The 21,967-nt window shown below is 61.0% G+C and overlaps 1 protein-coding gene across 3 annotated transcripts; it reads right to left on the bottom strand.

Moving 5' to 3' along the window:
* Positions 1–453: 453 nt before the first annotated feature.
* Positions 454–21,947, bottom strand: ARHGAP45 (Rho GTPase activating protein 45). Of its 3 annotated transcripts, none has more exons than XM_062015076.1 (24): positions 21,890–21,947; positions 20,377–20,646; positions 18,255–18,585; positions 16,728–16,871; positions 14,909–14,993; positions 14,455–14,527; positions 14,138–14,216; positions 13,277–13,414; positions 12,990–13,054; positions 12,297–12,407; positions 11,618–11,698; positions 11,229–11,408; positions 10,872–11,009; positions 10,407–10,597; positions 9,957–10,102; positions 8,892–8,969; positions 8,215–8,313; positions 7,257–7,420; positions 6,685–6,873; positions 6,237–6,374; positions 4,405–4,643; positions 3,880–4,129; positions 3,349–3,451; positions 454–2,747 (listed from the first exon to the last, which is right to left on the bottom strand). In XM_062015076.1, the coding sequence occupies exons 2-24, from the start codon at positions 20,464–20,466 to the stop codon at positions 2,380–2,382; spliced, it is 3,480 nt and encodes a 1,159-aa protein (XP_061871060.1). In that variant the 5' UTR covers positions 20,467–20,646; positions 21,890–21,947; the 3' UTR covers positions 454–2,379. The 3 variants fall into 3 exon arrangements, with proteins under 3 accessions (XP_061871060.1, XP_061871059.1, XP_061871057.1); XM_062015075.1 differs by lacking the exon at positions 21,890–21,947 and adding an exon at positions 21,143–21,184; XM_062015073.1 differs by lacking the exons at positions 20,377–20,646; positions 21,890–21,947 and adding an exon at positions 19,675–19,910.
* Positions 21,948–21,967: the final 20 nt, after the last annotated feature.

The raw sequence follows: 21,967 nt of genomic DNA, 5'->3' as shown, positions 1-21,967 counted from the left end.
GGGACACCAGGTTGCTGAGGGGATGGAACATGTGTGTGAGGAGGAAAGGCTGCAGGGCCTGGGGCTGTTCAACTGGAGAAGAGAAGCCTGAGGGAGGATCTTATCAATGCTGCCCAGGGAGCTGGGGGAGTGCCCAGCCCTGGAGGGTCCCAAAGCTGAGGTGCTGAGGGCCAGGGGTCAGTGCTGGGCTGAGCAGGGTGAGGGGAGGCTTTGGGCTCCAGGAGCTTCAAGGGCTTTGCCAAGTGCAGGGATTCCATGACTGCATGATTTTATTCAATGGAAATGTGTCCATCCACACACACCAACTCATAAGGCAGCTGCATCCTGCAGCACACACAGGGCCCAGCAGACACACTTTAATCTTTCCATGCTTAATTATTATACAAAGAGAAGGGTGCCAGCTCCCCTGTGAAGCTCAAGAGTCTCTTCCCTCCCCTCCCTCCCTCCCTCCCATTCACCCCTTGCCCACCCCTTGGTACCTGCAGCAGGAGAGGGCTGGTGCCCCCCATTCTGCTCCTGTGGGAATGGCCTGGAATAATCCAGCTGTCCTGTGGAAGAGCCGTGGAGCAGAACCTCTCCCTGGCATCTCCAGCTCTTCTTTGGCTCATGCAGCACAAAATTCCTTCTGGTTTTGTGTACCTTTGGCTTGCTCTGCTGAGATGCATTTGTGATCTTCCCCTGGGCTGGAGGTGGCTGATCCCCCATCACTGGTGCTCATGGAGCCTCCTCAGTAGGTTCCCAACCCCCCCTGGACACATTCCTGTGCCCCCTGAGCGAGGGGAACCTGCTTTAGCAGGGAGTTGGGCTGGATGAGCTCTGCAAGGCCCTTTCAGCCCCCACCACTGTCATTCTATGATCTCTCATGGAGCAGATTCCCTTCAGAGCCAGTGGGGTGAGGCAGAGCCTGGCAGCATCCAGCCCTGGAAGGATCTGGCTCTACCACAGAACAGCTTTGGGTTTGTGCAATTCCTTGGGGCTGTGTGGGGCTGAGTCACTCCTGTGTGAGGTGTCTGCAGCAGTCCTTGTGCAGCTGACCCCAGCCAGGGGCTCTTTGGTCTTCACTCACCCTGTTGCCCCGTGGGGCTGAGGGTCTCGTGGCACACTCAGCAGTGACAGCAGGAACAAGCAGGGGAATAGAAGGAAACAGCTTTCAGCTCTTTCTAAGCTAAAACTCTACTTGTTTCTCTATGCTTCAGTGCAGAAAAGTCTCGTAGCTTTACAAAACACCCCCCACTTGGGCTGGTTTGGTGTAACCCTCTTCAGCTCCTTTGCCAGCAGAGGTAGTGGATTCCTGGTGAAGGGTTCTCTCTTTACCAGAAGCTCTTGCAAGTGGCAGGGGCTGTGAGTCAGGTCAGGTCATGGGGAAGGAGGCATCTCCCCTGGCTGACCTGCTCCCCACTCCAGCTCCATCTCGGGGCCAGCTGCAAGAGCAGAGCTGTAGCCTTGCATTTGCAGCTTAGATTTTCAGAGACCAGAAGTCTATAGAACAAAAAAACCCAACCCAACCCTGAGAGATGAGGCAGTGCTGAGGATCCTGCAGCCAGCAGAGCCTGTGCTTTGCCCACAGCCACTGGGTTGCTCTTCACCTGGCTCCTGCCAAGTAGGAAAATGCCCATAAATACAAGCAGCAGTGCAAACCCTGTCAGCCCAGCCAGGAGAGGCACATTGCTCCTCCAGTCCTGTGTTGCTCAGAAGTGCTGAGGCAGTAAATTCATCGCTGGACTTTGGCTGATAGAGTCAGTTATTAAGTGATAAATGTACCCTGTGGTGCCCAGAGGTGCAGCCCCAGCCCTTCAGCTGAGGTTGGCATTGGGGGGACTTTGCTTCAGCTGTGCCAGACTCAACACTTCCAGAGCCGTGAGCTGCTCCCAGTGAGCTGCTCCCTGGGCTGGGAGGGTCAGGAACTGGCCAGGCAGTGCCTGTGGCTGCCTGCAGTGCCCTTCTCCTGCCCTTCTCACCTCAGCCAGCGAGGGGTGAGCAGATCCTTCGGCTCCTCCCATCTCACCTTCTGCAGCAGAGGTGTGTGATTAAGGAGCACAAAAGCTTAAGCTCATGGCATGGCATGGGCACAGCAAATCCCCGGACTCCTTCCCAGTCCAGAGCAGCCAAAGGGTCTGGCCCACTGCAGCTCCTTCCCCAGAGCCGTGCAGGAGCTCCCACCGCTCCAGGCAGCCCGACCCCGTTTTCCCTGTCAGGAACTGAAGGGTTCAAGGGTTTTGTGTGAAAGCTCCAGCTACCAAAGAGCAAGACCTCACCTGCAGCTGACACACCAAACCCCTCCGTGCTGCCCTCCCACCCCCCTCCCACCACAGCCGGGGCAGCGCCTGCATCTCGTCCCTCTGCCCCGTGCCGGCGGCCGCAGCCCTTCTGGCGGGTGGCTCAGGCAACCCGGGGCTGCTGCTCGCTGCCAGCTGGGCACCTGCCTGCGAGGTGCTGGGCAGCAGCCAGCGAGGCTGCTGGGCTGGACTGGTTTGTGTGGCAGTTCACGGTGCTGGCAGCAGGGAGGTGGCTCTCGGGGGGTTCCTCGGCGTCGCTCTGCTCCTCTCCCGGGGGGCTGCGGCAACGCGACGCGGGACCCTCCGTGTCCCACCGGCCCTCGCTGCCATCGTCACAGAACTGAGCTTCGTCTGTGCTGGTCTCACTCTCCTGTTTCCTGAGGTGGGTTCGTGGCTCCCCAGCAGCAGCAGCCAGCAGCTCCCCACCGTCCTCCAGCTCAGAGTCGGAGTCGACGGAGCGGTCGCCAGGTTCTGCGGGACACAGGGAGCCCCGGGCTAAGCTCCCACCCAGCACCAGCAGGAGCCTGGGGCAGCAAACTTACCATGGAATCATGGCATCAGCTGGGTGGAAAAGCCCTTGAAGCTGCTGCAGTCCCAGCCCTCCCCTCACCCTGCCCAGCCCAGCACTGACCCACAGCCCTCAGCACCTCAGCTCCAGGGCTTTGGGATCCCTCCAGGGCTGGGCACTCCCCCAGCTCCCTGGGCAGCCTGGCACAGGGGCTGACACCCCTCTCAGGGAAACAGTTCTGCCTCAGCTCCAACCTCAACCTCCCCTGGGGCAACCTGAACCCATTTCCTCTGTCCTGTCACTCAAGGAGCAGAGACCAACCCCCACCTGACCACAGCCTCCTGTCAGGGGGTATCAGAGAGTGCTGCTGTCTCCCCTCAGCCCCCTCTTCTCCAGGCTCAACACCCCCAGCTGCTCCTCATCAGACTTGTTCTCCAGACCTTTCAGCTTCATTAGACCCTTCACCAAGCTGTGGTGCTGAGGGCAGGGCTTTGTGTGATGGCCACAGACCTCCCTCCAGATCTGTGCCCACTCAGGAGGAGCCCCTGGGCATCTTTCACTGACCTGCAAAGGAGTCGGTGCTGAAATCCAAACTGCCCTTCTCTGAAGGCAGCTCTAGGTAAGGGACACTGCTGGGAGGAGCTGTGGGCTGGGAGCCTGCAGCAGCCTGGGAGGAAGAGGTTTAGTGGTGAGGTCACAGGAGACACGAAACTTCCTCATTCAATGAGGAATGGTTCCAGAAAATGCAGAAACACCAAGTTGTTGTCCCAGTGTAGAAGTGTGCAAAGGTCTGTCCTCCCACCCCCTGCCTGCCTCACCCCCTGAGACTGTTCTTTTGGGGCAGGAAATCACCTGCAGCTGGGGTGGGGATGCACATGGGGACATGGTGAGGCACAGTGAGTTTTCCAAGAGAAGGGCACCAGCCTTGGCCAGGCAGGGATGGGGAAGGTCACTGCTGCCATCAGTGACTGCTTGGGGGGGGTCTTAGGGCTGCAGGAGGCTCTGTGCCACTTGATCTGCTCCAGGTTGAAGGCTGAGCATGATCCTGGCTGGCCCTGCAGCCCTGAAGGAAGCTCCCTTTCCCCAGACTCCTACCAGGCTGGTGCAGGCAGCTGCCTCCTCCTCCTCTCTGCCAGAGTCTGACAGCGCTGCTGTCTCCTTGTTCTCAAAGATGGTGGGGTAGAAGATGATGAGAGCCTCGATGACACGAGCCTGGTGGGGGTAATCGACCAGGGAGGACAGGGAAATGGTGGCATCCGTGGGCCGGGGCCGCATCAGCGTTGGCCCAAAGACGATGCCCAGGTTGCTCGAGGTCATCTTGTTGTCCTGTTCCACTTCCACAATCCTGAGGAGGATGAAGAACTCATGAGAGCACGCAGGGAGAAGGGCTGGGTGGATGGGCAGGGCTCATCCAGGCTGGAGGAGATGCTGGCACGGCAGTGCAGGAATCCCCTCCTGCCACACAAGAGCTTTGTGAGCAGCAGAGAAGAAGCTGCAGCCATAGATCCAGCTCCCTGCTCTGGGGAAGGCTGGTGTGGAGCCTGCACTCACCTTCCCACTCCAGGGAAGAAAGGGAAGGTGCCCCAACCCCCCCATGGGCCCTGGCCCTGCCCTCCTCACCTCCTCAGGTGCTGCAGGAGGTACTGGAGAGTGGCCATGTTCTCCTGGGGAAGCTCCTTCAGCAGCTCCTTCAGCTTCAGCACCAGGTTCACCACCACCTTGTCAGTGTCAGCTCCTTTGTCCACCAGCTCAGGGCCCCCTTTCCCACTCTTGCTCTTGCCCTCACCACCCTGTAAGCTCTCCTTGGCCAGACCCATCAGCTCGTTGTACATTCGGAAGGGCATAATGGGCTCCGGCAGCTGCAAGCGAGAACAGGGGAGATGGGCACTGAGGAGCTGAGCTGGGGAAGGGGCTGGAGCACAAGGCTGATGGGGAGCACAAAGCCCTTCCCCTGCCCTCAGCACCACAAGCTGGTGAAAGGGCTGGAGGACAAGTCTCCTGAGGAGCAGCTGGGGAATCTGGGGGTGTTTAGTCTGGAGGAGGCTGAGGGGACACAGGAGCACTCTGACACTCCCTGACAGGAGGCTGCAGGGAGCTGGGGGTTTGCTTCTTCTCTCTAGTAGTGAATGATAGAAGAGGAAACGGCCTCAAGTTGCTCCAGGGGAGGTTGAGATTGGAGCTGAGGCAGAACTGTTTCCCTGGGAGGGGTGTCAGCCCCTGTGCCAGGCTGCCCAGGGAGCTGGGGGAGTGCCCAGCCCTGAAGGGATCCCAAAGCCCTGGAGCTGAGGTGCTGAGGCTGTGGGTCAGTGCTGGGCTGGGCAGGGTGAGGGCAGGGCTGGGGCTGCAGCAGCTTCAGGGGCTTTGCCAACTCAAATGACTTTGTAATTCCACTCTGTCTCTGGAGAAGCCCTGCAGGCACTAGAGCCCTTCTGTCCTCATCTGCAGGGAACTCAAGGACGAGCTTCCCCCCTGAGCCCAGTTCCCAAGTCAGTGCACAGGAGCTGCAGCTGCCCTCAAGGACACGCAGCAGGGAAGAGTTAATGGTGCAAGGCTGCAGTGCAAAGGGGAAGCCACTTCCTCCTGCCTTGTGGTAGCACCTCGGGGGATGTGGGTGATGCTGTTTGTACCTTCAGTTTGGGCATTAGCATCTGCCAAAGGCACAGGGAGCCTGGGGCAGAGCTGCAGTGTGTGTTCTGAGGGGCACAGCACCGGCTGAGCCCATCGCGGGGCATCCCAAGGGGCACAGCACCAGCTGAGCCCATCCCCAGGCGCACAGCACCAGCTGAGCCCATCCCGAGGCGCACAGCCCCGGCCGAGCCCATCGTGGGGCATCCCGAGGCGCACAGCACCGGCTGAGCCCATCACCGGGCATCCCAAGGGGCACAGCACCAGCCGAGCCCATCCCAAGGGGCACAGCACCGGCTGAGCCCATCACCGGGCATCCCAAGGGGCACAGCACCAGCCGAGCCCATCCCAAGGGGCACAGCACCAGCCGAGCCCATCCCAAGGCGCACAGCCCCAGCCGAGCCCATCGCGGGGCATCCCATGGGGCACAGCCCCGGCAGAGCCCATCGCGGGGCGTCCCGAGCCGCACAGCCGCGCTCAGGCAGAGCGAGCTCAGCCCCGGCCGGCACCGCTGCCGGATCGTTTCCCTTTCGGCGGCTCCGCTCCCCGGCCGCTCGGGGCAGCGGCTTTGCTGCTTCTGCACCTCGCTCGTTGCCGAGCGACGGGCGGCGAGTGAGGGAGGGCTCGGGGCGAGCAGGAAACCCGCAGGGCGGCTCGGGGGAGGCTGCGGAGTCCCAGCGCCTTCCCCTCCCCACCCTCGGCGCGATTAGTGCGCAACTGCTGCAGGAGACAGCTCCGTGTCACGCTGGGTTTGGGGAAGGTCTTTCCTCCAGCCATCCCCTGCCCTGCCTCCCATCCCCCAGCAGAAGGTACCAGCGGCACCTCACCTGTCTGAGATAGAGCTTCAAGACGTTGCTGATGTCATGGGGAGAGGCCTGGGACAGCTCCACCAGCTCTTTGCCGTTCTCAAACGCCTGGCAAAGCTTCTCCACGCGGGTCTTGACCCCGTTAACTCGGTAGATGCCCTGTCAGAGAGAGAGAAGTGGGGCTGAAGCAAGGAGAGATGTTTCTCTTCATGTTCCCCCTCCTCTTTGGGTTGGAAATCCCTCTCAGAAGTCATTCTGGGACATCCCCTTCCAGCTGAGGTGTCACTGCCATAGGAAAGAGGGAGGTCAGCTTCCAGAGGCAGAGTGTGGGGCATCAGTCAGGGACTTTCTGGCTTCCTGCCTCCGGTGATCTGACACGGGAACCTGATGGGCTTTGTGGCAAGGTCATTTCAAGAGAAAGCAGCTGAACCCACTTGGCTGGAGAAGAGGGAAGAGAGAGTTGTGTCACCTTGGTTTTCAGTGCCCTCTTCTCAATCTCAGAAATGCATTTCTTGATGATGAAGGGGATTCCATCCGAGCTGCTCTGAGAAGCCTTTGTGAAGTCTTGCCCAAAAAGCTGCAGCTTCCCTTGGAGTTTCTTGTGCCCACACTGGATGGCCAAGGTCTCCAGACACTTCTTGTGGCAGGCCAGGTAGCACTGGAAAAGATGGGGAGTGTGTGGAGGTGGGAAACAGCACCGTTGGTCAGGTGGAAGGGTGGCCAAGATGTTGAGCACAATGGGGGAGAGGAAACAAAAGCCTTTCTTGGAGATACTGCAGGAGTAAAGCTGAGTGAAGGCAGCCCTGCCCCTAAAGCCATGCTGGCACTTCTGCTTTCACAGAGAGCTTGGCCCTGGTGGCTGTGGTTACAGCTCTGGTTGTGAGCACGGACGTGTCACAGCTCTGCAGCACAGAGCGTGGGGCTGTCACAAGGGGACAGGGCATCACAGGACCCCACACAGGCAGTGGTGAGGTCACCCCACTCCTGGGACATCCCCTCCATCTGTTCCACCCACTGAGATCTCATTTCACACAGCTTTACCTCCTCACACTCTGCTCCCTGGAAGTAAACGTAGCTGTTGCACTCCCGGCACTTGGAAGGGGCTCGGAGCTTCCTGAGCCGGTGCGTCTGCGCAGCCCGGGACAAGCCCACGTTTCGGAAGGGCCCCGTGGGAGCTGCCATCTCTGGGCTGATGCCATTGATGCCTACAAGCAGGACAAAGAGAAATGCATCTGCAGTCTGGCTCCTGAGGAGGTGAAAAGGTCACAAAGGCTACAGGGACAGCAAGATGCTGAGGGGATGGAACGTGTGTGTGAGGAGGAAAGGCTGAGACCTGGGGCTGTTCAGCCTGGGGAAGAGAAGCCTGAGCTCAGGGGGCCCCTTATCAGTGCTGATCAGTCCCTGCAGGGTGGGTGTCAGGAGGATGGGGCCAGTATTTGGTGTGTGGTGGCCAGTGGCAGGCACAGGCTGGCACACAGGCACTGCCCCTGGCACAGGAGGAGCAAGTCCTTTGGTGCTGAGGTGAGGGAGCCCTGGCCCAGGCTGCCCAGGGAGGGTGTGGAGGCTCCTTCTCAGGAGGTTTCCAACCCCAGCTGGACACGTTCCTGTACCCCTGAGCCAGGGGAAGCTGCTTGAGCAGGGGCTGGATGAGCTCTGCAGGGCCCTTCCCACTCCCACCATCCTGGCATTCTGTATGGCTCAGCAAAGCTTGAGCAGAAGGGTCACTGTCATGGGGCAGACAACCAGCTGGAGCCAGGAGCTCTTCATCAGCATCACAACCCACACCCTGAGGTGTGCAGCTCAGGCTCCTCTGTTCCCCTGCTCTGAGCAGGGCTCACTCCTTGGTAAAGGCGATGCCATCAGGGTCCTCATCATCACCATAAGGGATCCTTCCAGCAGTTGTTCACTCCCAGAACGACTGAATTTGGGGAAGGTCGATCTGCTGCAGTGTGTAGGGGTCTGGCAGGAGCCCCATGCCCCTCCCCATGCTCCCACATACTCTGCTCAAAGGGGGTGTTCTCGTCCTTCTCCTGCAGCTCTTCGCTGGAGGACACGGTGCCGTTGGAAGAGAGACGCTGGAGCTTGTGGCTGAACTCCCCTGTCAAAACAAAACCCACGTGCCCATGAAGTTGCTGGTCAGGGTGTTCCTCTTCTGAGGGTCTCTGATGCTCGTGGCCAATTCCCACTGCAGACCCACAAGCTGCAGAACACAAGAAATGGAGTGAGCAGGAGCTGTGTGTGCCCTGCCCTGTGTGGTGTGAAGGTTCAGTGGTCACAGCACCCCTGAGTGCTGGGGCTGGAAGGGCCCTGCAGAGCTGCTCCAGCCCCTGCTCAAGCAGCTTCCCCTGGCTCAGGGGCACAGGAACGTGTCCAGGTGGGGTTGGAAACCTCCTGAGAAGGAGCCTCCACACCCTCCCTGGGCAGCCTGGGCCAGGGCTCCCTCACCTCAGCACCAAAGGACTTGCTCCTCCTGTGCCAGTGGAACATTTTATGGTCCTTCCTCCCATCCCTCCCCACCCCATCCTATCCCATTGGAGACTGGCATCAGAGCAGGTATTTGCAACATGGTGCTAGTACAAGGCAGATAAAGTGAGAGTTTTACCTAATCCCAGTGATGTTTTCAGGCTGTGCTGAAGGGGGAAGGATTGCCTGCCCTGGGCTGTTTTGGTTATCTACCTGCATTTGAATCCAGGCTGCTGTCAGCTTCACTGATGGTGGTTGGCCAGGATTTATGGACCTGGTGTCCCCTTCCACCTGCAGAGGAAAACATGAATTCCACTGGAGATTGCTTCCTGTGTTCAAAAGAGAACATGGGAGAAGAGCCTGGACACTGCAAGACACTTGAATTATTGAAGGAAGCTGCTTAGTTTCCTGTTGACAGGCTTTGCTGAGCCACACAATCCCTGAATGCTGGGGGCTGGAAGGGCCCTGCAGAGCTGCTCCAGCCCAGCCCCTGCTCCAGCAGGTTCCCCTGGCTCAGGGGGCACAGGAACGTGTCCAGGTGAGGTTGGAAACCTCCTGAGAAGGAGCCTCCACACCCTCCCTGGGCAGCCTGGGCCAGGGCTCCATCATGCCAAGCTGGGGACAGGCTGGGGGTGACCTGCTGGGGAGCAGCTCCAGGAGAGAGACCTGGCAGTGCTGGGTGAGAACAAACTGACCATGAGCAGCACCGTGCCCTCGTGGGCAAGAGCCAATGGCAGCCTGGGGGGCACAGAGGAGTGTGTGGGCAGCAGGGTGAGGGAGGTTCTGCTCCCCCTCTGCTCTGCCCTGGGGAAGCCTCAGCTGGAGTCCTGGGGCCAGTTCTGGGCTCCCCAGTTAAAGAGAGACAGGGAACTGCTGGAGAGAGGCCAGTGCAGGGACAGCAAGATGCTGAGGGGACGGAACATGTGTGTGAGGAGGAAAGGCTGCAGCCCTGGGGCTGTTCAACTGGAGAAGAGAAGCCTGAGCTCAGGGGGATCTCAGCAGTGCTGATCAGTCCCTGCAGGGTGGGTGTCAGGAGGATGGGACTGTGGGGATTGTGTTGCCTTCAGGGACACACCCAACAAGGGAAAAGAAGAGACAGGAAGATGAAGACCGGTCTGTTAGGTAGAGACCACACCCCATAGACCTGATTTTACGCCCTTCAGGGACCAGCCTGCCCTGCCTGTGATGGGCAAATCCCTGGGAGCCTCGGGGCTGCTGCAGCCCCCAGCAGCAGTGCTGTGGGGTCAGTGGTGCAGAGGCTCTGCTCTGCTCCCTCACCTCTGCGCTCAGCTGCCACAGCCCCACTCTGCTGCTCTTTGGCTCCTGCTTCTGAGACAGCCCCTTCCTTGGGCAGCGCAGCCCCATCGCTCGGGGAGAAGTCGGTGGCATTGAAACTGCCCTTCCGAGCCCGGGTAAAGGGGGACCTGTGGGCAGGAAGGAGAGAAGGGAATGTGCAAGTGGGGGAGGAGGAAAGACACTTGAAAATATTTCTTCATGGCTGCTATCCACCCATCTTGGGGTTAATGGTCCCCTTGTAAATCCTCGACCCCCTGTCTCATCCATCTGAGGGGGTGAGAGCAGTCCCCAGCCCACCCAGCCCCAGCTACCCCAGGAGAAGCTGCCTTTGGCCATGCTGAAAGCACCCTGATCCCTGCAGCACAGCACAATGCCAGCCACCAACAAAGAGGGATATCAACCAGGAATGATTCCCCCTGTGTCCTTTCCTACCAGGCATTGTGTGACACGTAGGGCTCAAAGTCATACTGGGTGTCGGGCTCGTCCCCTCGCTGCAGCTGCCTGACGTGGGAGGCGTATTGCTGCCCAGGGTCATAGAGCTTGCTGCTTTCACACAGTGTCTGGAAGTTGACAGGCAGTGGAGCTGTCTGCATGTGCATGATCTGGTAGAAGGAGATTGTGGCCTAAAAAGAACGTTGAGGACATCAGAGCTTTGTGAGCTGAGGTAGGTGGGGAGAGAGAGACAAGGAGCTCCAGGTGAGCTGAGGGATCAGGAGCACAGGGCAGTGCTGGGGCTGCAGCCTGGAGCTTTGGCTTTCCAGAGTGCCAGCGAGTGAGGGGAGCTCTCCATTCACCTGCACCTTGTCTCAAACAGGGCTAGCTCGAGCCAGGTCTCCTGAGGAGGCAGCTCTGAGCCTCTCCTGAGCAGAGAACAGCCACCCCCTGAGCCCCACTCACCGTCTTGATGACCTGGTCGCTCTGTTTGATCACTTCGTGGATCTGCCTCAAGGAATTCACTTTGGTATCCTCCAGCTCCTGCTTCTGGGTGTTTGCATCTGCCACACAGGTCCGGTACGTGGCCATGGCCTCGTCTGCCTGGGAGATGGGAGAGGAAGAGATGGAAACACTCCACAGCTGAGGGAGATGAGAACAGCTCTCTGCACTTGGACCCCGTTCCTTGATGCAATCCCTGGGCTGTGCTGAGGATGTGCAGGGAGCTGAGCTCAGCTCAGGGCTGCTCCTGTGCTCGGACAGCAGGGAGGTTCACACCAGGCGCAGATGCTCAGCCCATGTCCAGAGCTCTCACGTTCCTACCTTGTTCTTGGCTTCCTCTTCCAGCCTCCTTTTCTTGTCCAGGGTTTTGGTGGTGATGCTGCTGGTGGTGCTCTGCTGCTCCTCCTCTGCTTTCACAGCCATGTACTTGGCCTTGTCGTGCTCCTCGCTGCGCTGCATGTAGATCTGCTTGGCCTTGCGCAGGTTCCCCTCAGCCTCTTGCTGCCCACAACAGCAGGGACCCAGAGTGAGGACTGAACTCTGCAAGGGGATCATTCTCTCCCCCAAACTCCCCACAGCCCAGTGTTTCTCCAGCCTCCTCCAGCACACCAGAGGCACCTGGGACAAAGCAGCCACTGGGGAGGGACGAGGAGCCCGACAGCGCCCTGCCCCAGCCTGGGTAGGGAAGGCAACCCCAGCCTGTCACTCACCAGCTTCCTCTGTGCCCGGTGCCACTGCTCCTTGATCTCCTTCCTCCGTTTCTCATGTTCCAGGCGTCTCACTGTCAGTGGCTGAAGCACAGGAGGGAGAAACAACCCCCAGAGTGCTCTGAGCTAAACGCTCCCCCTCTTCCCTTTGCAAGGTCCCTGTGGCCGTTGTTATCATCCCCCAGCAGCCCTGGGCTTGGTTACAGGGAGGGTTCACATCATGGACAAAAATGTGCAGCCTGAGAAGTGTCAGATGCAGCTTCCCTCCAGACTGAGCTGAGCAAGAGCCACCCGTGACAGGGGGTTCCCTTCCTGGGAAATAGCTCCAGAGTGGCTCTGCCTGGGAGTGGGATGCAGCTTGGTCAGGGCTGGAGGGGAATGGAGATGCAGAGATGCCTCACTGAGGTGGAGATCAAGGAGGAGGTGCCAGATTTCAGAGGGGTTCTCCTAGACCCTGTGTCTAACCCCTCAAGGACCAAGCTGAGAGCTGGGGCTCATCAACCCACTGAGGCCAGAGCAAAGCTGGGGAATTCTGAGCCTGAGCAATGGCTGAGCTGAGCAGCAGCTGCCTTCCAGTTTCTGAAGGAGCCATCTGTGGCAGAAGGGCTACAAAGCCCACCAGCCTCCCTCACTGCCCAGCTGCCAGAGAAGACCCTTCTGAGATGGTCTTCCATCCTCTCACCTGGAGGAAGGTTTGTTGCTGCAGGGTGTTGGCAGCCTGCAGAACCGACGTCCCGTGCTCCATATCCTGCTCCAGAGCCAGCAGGTAGATGGACAGGAAAGGCATGTTGGTCTGAGGAAGGAGAGAACAGACCACCCTGAGCCCCAGAACCAAAGGAGATGCATCCTCCAGTGCTGCACTGGGAGGAGAAGAGCCAGAGGCTCAGCTTGGCTGATGCTCCTGGGAAAAGCCCTGTCCTGGAGCGAGACACTGCAGGCAAGGCTGCCAAGGGACTGTGTGAAGGGATGTTGGAAGAGGCTGAAAGGGCCCATGGTGGCACCTGCACAGTGCCTGAGCTGGAAAGCAGGGGCTGGGGCATGTCTCAGCCTTCTCCAGGCTGAACAGCCCCAGGGCTGCAGCCTTTCCTCCTCACACACATGTTCCATTCCCTCAGCATCTTGCTGTCCCTGCACTGGCCTCTCTCCAGCAGTTCCCTGTCTCTCTGCAACTGGGGAGCCCAGAACTGGGCACAGGACTCCAGCTGAGGCCTCAGCAGGGCACAGTAGTTATCCTTTGCTTTGGCTGGACACAGGAACATTGCCAAGCAACGAGTTTTGGTGAACAGCTCTGAAGCCAGGTCACACCACACGAGCTCTGCAGGGCTGCCTGGCCCTGAAACAGACACAGGGCAGCTTTGGGGACGGAGGGACTCACCTCCTGGCTGATGGTTTGCTTGCAGCTGTTTGCCATCTTCTGAAGCCCTTTGGCAAACTCCATCTCTGGAAGAGAAAGGTTGGAAGTGAAAAGACATTTGAGACACCAGGATTTCCCTGCTGACTGGGATCAGCAGGAGCTTCAGGAAGGAGGTTGAGCAGTGCCCTCACAGGGTCTGACTCCCTCAGCCTCGATGCTCATTGAGGACCTCAACCTGTCCTGATGCTGCTGGGAGGGGCTCAGCCCTGCTCTGGAGAAGACCCCCCCCACCATCCTCCCCATCTCACCCAGCGTGGTCCTTTTCTCCAGGTATCCAATGAGATCCTTCATGTACTTGGAGATGTTTTTGGCATACTGGAGGGCAGCATCAACCCCCCCCTCGCAGCGCTGCAGCATCACGTCCACTGCCTCGACGGGAGGTCGGCCTGTGGTGGGATGAGGGGAGAGGTGGAAGAGAGGAGGAGGAGAGACACTCAATGTGCTGCTGGGACTGTGTTCTCTCAGCTGCCCCCTCCAAATGCTTTCAAGCTCAAAGGAGCATTAGAACAGCCAGGAAAAACCCCAGGACAGCCTGGCTCAATCCTTACAAGCTCCATGGGCTTTCAGCCTGTCCTGTGAGGAGGGGCTGAGGGAATGGGGGTGTTGAGCCTGGAGAAGAGGAGGCTGAGGACAAACAGCAGCACTCTCTGACACTCCCTGACAGGAGGCTGCAGGGAGCTGGGGGTCAGGCTCTGCTCCCCAGTAACAAGTGACAGGACAAGGGGAAACAGCCTCAAGTTGCCCCAGGGGAGGCTGAGGTTGGAGCTGAGGCAGAACTGTTTCCCTGAGAGGGGTGTCAGCCCCTGTGCCAGGCTGCCCAGGGAGCTGGGGGAGTGCCCAGCCCTGGAGGGATCCCAAAGCCCTGGAGCTGAGGTGCTGAGGGCTGTGGGTCAGTGCTGGGCTGGGCAGGGTGAGGGGAGGGCTGGGGCTGCAGCAGCTTCAAGGGCTTTTCCACCCATAACAATCCAGAGCTCATGCTGTGCTGGTGTCCTGCCAGCTCCTGGTGCCAGCAGCAGCTCTGCTGCCTTTTCTCAGCCATGGAGCTGTGTGTGGCTCAGAACCACAGCACTGATGGATCTGCTCAGCTGAGCATCCCAGGCTCTGCTTACCTGTGACATAGCCTGCCATGCCTGAAGGCACAGCATCTCCTCCAGGCCCAGGAATCCCCCCATACAGACTCTCCATGGTCTTTGGGAAGGAAAAGAGTTTGATCAGACAAGAGGAAGGGGAATAGCTGATGGTAAAGAGGCAGAAAGCCAGAGCTGCTGGAGCCTTTCTGCTTCTGGGTGGCTTTTCCCTCCTTGGGATGGTGGAGAGGACAGGAGCCATCAGGCAAAGCCTACAGGCAGCTCTGCCAAGCTGGGGGAGATCATCCCCATCCCCAGCACATGATGAGAGCCATGTGATGGGAGAGGGCACCACTCACCTGGTTCTGATCACTGGGTGGGATGGAGAGGATGGTGCTGCTGTCCACTTCCCCCATGAGGAATTCAGACACACTGTGATGAAAGGAATAGGACTGGGCTCAGCAAGAGGAGGCCAGGCAGTGACAAGCAGAGCTGTCACCCTGCAGCACCCAACCCACATCCCAGGGACCAGGCAAGAGCTTCACATGCTGAGGTCCTGGCAGCTCAGGTGGAGGAGCAAAGCTTGACCCAGCCCTGAAGAGGAGCCAGGAGATGGAATCTGTGAGCTTGAGTGCCTTTGGGGTCCCTCAATTGATGTGAGCAGCAGGACTGAACCTGCCCTCCAAGTCCCCAAACCAGCTGCCATGTGTGGGGCCATGAGTGGGCGAGGGGTGAGGATGTGTCCTGGCTGGGGGGGGTGATGGGTCCATGCAGGGACCTTCTCCAGGGCACAGCTGGCCAGAAGCCCCTTACGTGCTGCTGAAGGACACTGCGATGGTCTCCACGGCCTTCTCGAACTCCCTCTTGTCTGTCTCATTGTTGGATTCATAATGGAAACCTGGCAATGAGGAAATGCAGGAGCCCTGTCACTGGGACAGCCTGTGCCTGGCTCAGGCAGCACAAGGACCTGATGGCTCCCACCAGACTCAGCCCTGCAGCAGGGTTGGGGCTGGGTCAGGCTCAAGGGAGCACTGAGAAGAGAGAATCAACGCTGTGAGTGATGGACTCCACTGCAGCACAGGGTTCCTGCCCCCTTATTTCTCCAAGGACCACCACCTGGTTCATGTTCCTGTTGACTCCCACCACCCTGGGCTGCCAGAAGAGTGCTGCTGGCTGTGAGCCCCCATGGCACCCCCAGAGCCCACTGCTCTGAGGTGGGGACCTTCATCAGGGGAGGGAATCACAGAATCCCAGGGTGCTGGGGGCTGGAAGGGCCCTGCAGAGCTGCTCCTGCCCCAGCCTCTGCTCCAGCATCTTCCCCTGGCTCAGGGGCACAGGAACGTGTCCAGCTGGGGTTGGAAACCTCCTGAGAAGGAGCCTCCACACCCTCCCTGGGCAGCCTGGGCCAGGGCTCCCTCCCCTCAGCACCAAAGGACTTGCTCCTCCTGTGCCAGGGGCACTGCCTGTGTGCCAGCCTCTGCCTGTTACCCCTTGTCCTGCCACTGGCCACCACACACCAACCACTGGCCCCATCCTCCTGACACCCACCCTGCAGGGATTGATCAGCACTGAGAAGGGCCCCCTGAGCTCAGGCTTCTCTTCCCCAGGTTGAACAGCCCCAGGGCTGCAGTGTCCCCTCACATGAGCTGCTCCAGAGCTGTTCTTGCCCACAGCTGAAAGAGGAACTGCCAGCAGCAGCAGGAACTGGTGCTTGGCAGAGCCCCAGGGCTGAGACGCTCGTGACACCTTTGCTGGCAGTCAGGGCTCCAGGGCAAAGCCCAGAACCTCTCACATCAGCTCCTCTGGGCTGCTGGGGCAGTGAGGGGCTGGCATCTGCTCCCACCCCTGTGTCCATGAACGTGGGCAGCCTGAACTTGCTGGGTCATGGAACTGCAGGATCATTTGGGTTGGCAAAGCCCTGAAGCTGCTGCAGTCCCAGCCCTCCCCTCACCCTGCCCAGCCCAGCACTGACCCACAGCCCTCAGCTGGGGGCTTTGGGATCCCTCCAGGGCTGGGCACTGCCCCAGCTCCCTGGGCAGCCTGGCACAGGGGCTGACACCCCTCTCAGGGAAACAGCTCTGCCTCAGCTCCAGCCTCAGCCTCCCCTGGGGTAACTCCAGCCCCTTTCCCTGTGTCCTATCATTCACTGGTGGGAAGCAGAGCTGGGTCCTGGGCTCAGCCCAGCCCTCCTGCCCCTCACCACGAGGTTTCCTGTGCCCTGGCTGTTGCTGCTGGGTGTCCAGGAAGCAGCAGAGTGACGCAGAACGTTTGCTGTGCCTGTGGTTACCGCAGCCACCCCCCTCCCTGCTGCTCTAACTGCGGCAGGAGGTGGTGCCCAGCCCAGCATCTGAGCTCCTCAGACCTCCCTCCTACAAACAAGAGGAGCTGCACCAAGCAACATCTGATTATTTCAGAGGTTTCTTTTCCTGTGGCTGCACTTGGAAACCCCCCAGGCAGGGATGTGAGCTCTGTCAGTGCTCACCCTCCATCATCCTTCACACCAAACCACAGCCACCAGTCAATGCCATCACCCCCTGTGTCTGTGCCTGTCCCCAGGGGCTCCCCAGACCCCCCCCATCCCAGTCTGGGGCAAGGTGGGAGTGGGATAGAGCTCCCAGTGCCATCACCTCACCCTTGACTTTGGAGATGAGGGTCCCAGCAGCCGTCAGGGTCTCCAGGGTGTTGAGCAGAGGGTACTTGTTGATGACCTGCCGCAGGATCCTCAGGGTTTCACCCAGACACTCATGGGCCAGCGGTCTCTGGGGCTCCTTGGGGTCTGCAAGAGAAGCAGGGGGGTTGCAAGCCCTCCAGAGCCACCCCAACATCCACCCAGGGTCCCACCAGGCTCTTGCACCTCCCCAGCCCCCCAAGTCCACCCACACCATGGCCACAGCCGCCTGTGCCCTGCCTCGTGTGTCAGCCTGGGATAGCCCAACCTTTGAGGCATTTGGGGTTTTTTTTTCCCCTCAGTAATAACTTTTTCCCTTGAAAGCAGTTTGGGAATTTCCTCCTGACTTCCTTCCTTTCCTCCCCTCCGGATGGGCACTCCCAGCCCATGGGAGGGATGTGGCAGACCTGTCCTGCACCCTGCCCCATCCAGCCAGGCTTGCTGTGTCCCACCAGGTCCTTCCACAGAGACCATCCCCTCTGTGGGCTCCCCACCAGCACAGTGTGGGGCTGGAGCTGAGGGCTGGGACCAGCAGCCTTGTCAGGAGGTGAGCATCCTGAGCACTGGGATGGGAGCCTGGTGTTCACTGCCCAGCTGGGAAACCCCCCTTCCCCATCCCAGCTCCCAGCTCAGAGTCAGGAAGGGCTTTCCTCTGATTCCTCACCCATTTCCAAGCCCAGAGTGGGAAGTGGGGAGACCAATGGGGTGGGAGTGGGGCTGAATGGGTGCAGAAGGGGATGGACTCCCCAAAATCACAGCTGTGTCTCACAGGTCAGCCCCAGCCTCTGTCTCTTCCCCAGCTTGGGGATCATCCTGCTTGTCCCAAACCAGATCCAGCAACAACTGTGTACCCCAAGTGGGGATGTCAGCAGGACAGTTGCCCTCTGGCTCAGGGCTGTTTCACCCCTGCCCTGCAATGCCCAAACCTTCACAGGGACCTGGAGGCATCACCCCCCACAGCTGCCACCCCATGAATGCCCTGGCACAGACCCCAGCCGTGTTCCCACTGGATGTGGTGGCCAGGGCTGTTGGCAGTGATGCCCCAGGATGGGCACTGCCCCTTGCCATGACATGTCAACACATCTGCCAAGCCAATGCTGGAAACACAGCGTCCTCTGACCTCCCCCCAGGCCCCAACTCCCCCCTCACTGCAAGATCACCATCCTCCCCTGGGACACACTGGGCATCAGCCCCATGCCAGGCTGGGACAGGGGGCTGTGCCTGGTGCCCCACAGGGCTGTGGGGGCCCTGGCAGGCAGCTGGCACCGCTTCTGTGTAAACAGGAAAGCGGGTGGATGAAAATAGCTCAGAGGCAGGAAGCTGCAGTTATCCTGACCCCGAGCTCCTGCAGCCACCCAGCACCTTCTGCCCACGGCTGCCACGGCTCAGCGTGGGCTCCTGGTCCCCAGAGACCCCCTACACACCCCCTCACAGGTCTGGTGTGTCCCTGGGTGGGTTGGAGCCAGGAGCTGCCGGTGCCAGGGCACTCACCGTCCCGCAGCACCACGTCCCGCAGCTTCTCCAGGGCGTCGGCGAAGCGGGCGACGTCCGTCAGGAGCTGGGAGATGTCCTCGGTGTCGATGAAAGGACCCTCCCCGCCGTCCAGGGGGCTGTAGGATGTCGGGGTCTTGTGGCCCTTGGGCACTGCCCTGGGGCCGGCTGCGGTGAGGGGGAAGCCGGCGGCGCTGGCATGGCGGCTCAGGCTGGTGGGACGCTTCAGGGTGCCCACGGTGCTGGGGCTGGTGCTGAGCTTGGAGCTGGTGGGGGACAGATCCCCCAGGCCAGAGCTGGATGCCTCCAGGCAGTCCTTACGGGACAGGTCCTGGGAGCAAGGATGAGGGTCAGATGCAGGGTGGGGAGCCCAGTGTGGGCAAGAAGAGGGTGGCAGCCCGGGACGTGATTCTATGACCCTCTCCTCATGCTGCCAGCCCAGAGGGATGGGCTGTTATCTGAGAGGCTGGTGCCAGACCCTGCTGCTATGCCGTGACTCAGTTTGCCCTGGCAGGTGCCCTGGCAGAGCCAGGAGGTGATCCTGCCCAGCTGAAGCATGGGGACAAGGCACAGCCCTCCCCAGAGCTTCCAGCCCTTGGGGTGAGGGCTGGTGGGGACAGTCCCGAGACCCCTGTGACAAAGGCAATGACTCCACCAGCAAGAATCAGACCCACAGACTCGTAGAATCCCAGAACAGTGAGGGTGGAAGGGCCTTGCAGAGCTCCTCCAGCCCCTGCTCAAGCAGCTTCCCCTGGCTCAGGGGCACAGGAACGTGTCCAGGTGGGGTTGGAAACCTCCTGAGAAGGAGCCTCCACACCCTCCCTGGGCAGCCTGGGCCAGGGCTCCCTCAGCTCAGCACCAAAGGACTTGCTCCTCCTGTTGTAAAAAGTGGAACTTCTTATGTTCCAACTTATGTCCACTACACCTTGGGTAGTGCTCACACCCCCACTGTCCCAGCCATGCCCTGGGGACCAGCTCAGCCACCCCATCTGCCCACTCACCCCTCACACTGAGGGGACAGAGGAAGCCCCAGTTTCTAGGGGTAAAATTACCCCGAGGGAGGAGCTGGAACCGGCCCCGTCCAGAGCTGTGCACCGAGCAGAGGCCACACACCCAGCCAGTGTCCTCACAACATCAGAGAGGGCCCATCCTCCCCCCATCCTCACCCCACCCTCACCCCTCCAGCAGCTCAAGACAGCCACCCCCAGGCACCCATCTGTGACACGAGTGTGCCAGGTCTCAGCACCTCGGTGCCGCCGCTTTGGTGGAGCCCGAAGCCATTGCTGGCAGCACCGGCGCAGACACCGAGTCGGCTGAGAGCAAACCAGAGCAGCTCAGCCCCACGCTCCAGACAGACCACCAAAGGCCTCCACCTCCACCCCCAAACGTCTGGGGAGGCCCGTGTCCCTCCCAGCCCTACCGTCAGCCTCACGGCGGGCGCGTGGGGCAGCGAGCCGCCGGCTTTGCCCGTCCCGCGACGTCCCGCCGAGTAGGGGCTGTAGCTCTTCCTCCCCGCCGCCCTCCCCAGCATCCCTCTGACCACCACCCATAGACCCCCCTCTGCTGAGGATCCAGGGAGGAGGGGGTGGGGAGGGCTTGGGGCTGGAGCCCCCTTGCTAAGGAGCCATGAGCTGTTGGGCCACGGCCCCGCCGGGCTCCGTGGGGCGCAGGCGCGGGGCGGGCAGTGCCTGGGGCAGTGGAGCAGCTTCCTCCTGCTCCCTCCAACGCCCGGGGAGTGCCCACAGGGCAAGAAATACACAGAAGAGCCAAAGCACTGGGGCTGCCCGACTTCAGGGGTCCCCCTGCTCCCCACCCCTCTCCTCTGAGGGGTCTGGGGGTTTCTCTGCCTCCCCCAAGCCTTCAGCCACACGCCTCACTGCTGGGGTCTCCTGCCCACGGCTGCAGCTCCCCCCTGACCCCAATTCCCCAGGCCCCTTCTTCAGCCCCTTCATCTGGGGCAAAATCTCCCCCTACTCAGCTCAGTGAGCAGGGTCTTTCCTTGGCTTCCTCCTCCTCTTTGCAGACCCCCCCCCCTCCAGGTCCCTCTTTCCACAGTGGCTCCACGGCCCCCTGTGCCCACCCCCCACACCCCGCCCCGTCGAGGCGATCGCTGCCCACTCACCGGCAGCGCCTGTGGGACGGGGCTTCCCGCCCGGCTCTTCTTGGAGATGGAGGGGGTTTTCATCAGCTCCCGCTTCTTCCGGGAGAACATGGTTCCTGGGGGGGCCGTGGGGGGCTTGGCAGAGCCCCTGCCCTCAGTGGCCCCTCGCTGGAGGTGGCCGCGGTGCCGGGCTCTGAGCTGCTCACCCCGCCGGCCACATTCGCCCCGGGCGAACTGTCAGGAGGGCGCGTGTGACGCCGCCTGATTTCCTCATCGGCTTCAGAGACCAACCTGAAACAGGAAAAAGCCCCAAAGCGCACCCAGGGAGCGAGGCCGGGGGGATGGGGGACCCCGGCTGCCCCTCGGGGCCCTTGGGGCTCATCTCCAGCCTGGCAGGAGGCAGCAGGGACAACACTTTGGGTGGGGTGATGGGGTCTCGGGGGGCTGTTTGGGTGTCAGCGCTGCCCCCCAGGACTCCAGGGAGCCGGGGGGAGGGGGAGCTGAGAGACCCTCTCAGTGGGACTGGGGCTGACCCCCGCGGGACCCCAGACCTCTGGGGGGTTTTCCCCCACTTGGAGAGGGTCCATCAGTGCAGGGAAGATGAGTTCTGCCCCGTGGGGTGCTGCTGGAGGCTCTGAGTGTGGGGGTGAGTGGGATGCAGGGCTCTGGGCTCCCACCCGTGGGCTGCTCCCAGCTTTGCCTCCCCCGTGGGCTCCGTGCCCCTAGATGACCCCCCCTGGGTCACTGCCATGCTCCTGGCCCCCACAGTCCTCCACCCGTGACTCACCCCCCACGGGGTAACAGTCCCTCAACACTCTGTCCACCTCCTGGAGCACCCAGACAGGCTGGTGATAAACCCGGGGGGGGGGTCAGGATGGGCCCCCCTGGGGTGCAGCTCCCACAGTGTGTGGGACCCACTGCCCACAGGGATGCTCAGAGCCCCCACGGGTGATCTGCGTGAGGGGGGCTTCGTCCCTGGGCTTCCTCCTGCAAGGCTGTGCCAAGCCGGGGCCGCCTCTCATGAGCCATCCACAGACCACGGCCGGTCGGGATGGGGGGTGCGGGTGTGCGTGGGGTGGCTGGAGATGCGGGAGGGGGCTGCGGGGTGTGCGCGTGTGTACCGTGTGTCCCTCGCATGCGCGTTTCGGGGTGTGTGTGTGTGTGTGTGTGCGAGGGAGCACCCGTGGGTCGCTGTGTGAGTGTGCAAACAGCGTGCCCGTGGGTCGGAGTGTGCGCAGCCGCGTACGCACGTGTGTAGAGCGATGCACACGCGTGTGCCCGTCCATGGCCGTTTGCGTGGGTGCGTGTGCCCGTCCATAGCCGTTTGCGCGGGTGCGTGTGCCCGTCCATGGCCGTTTGCGCGGGTGCGTGTGCCCGTCCATGGCCGTTTGCGTGGGTGCGTGTGCCCGTCCATGGCCGTTTGCGCGGGTGCGTGTGCCCGTCCATAGCCGTTTGCGCGGGTGCGTGTGCCCGTCCATAGCCGTTTGCGCGGGTGCGTGTGCCCGCGGGCGGGTGCGTGTCCGTGCCCGCGTACCAGGCTGCGCCCACTCGTGCCCCCGGGACCCGGCGGGATGCCGATGCCCTCCGGGTCCGTCCCAGCTCCCGGTGCCGG

The sequence above is a fragment of the Colius striatus genome, chromosome 25, assembly GCF_028858725.1.
Source record: "Colius striatus isolate bColStr4 chromosome 25, bColStr4.1.hap1, whole genome shotgun sequence".
Classification (NCBI taxonomy): domain Eukaryota; kingdom Metazoa; phylum Chordata; class Aves; order Coliiformes; family Coliidae; genus Colius; species Colius striatus.
The sequence above is the reverse complement of the archived record's forward strand: the minus strand, read 5'-3'. Positions and strand labels throughout refer to the sequence as shown.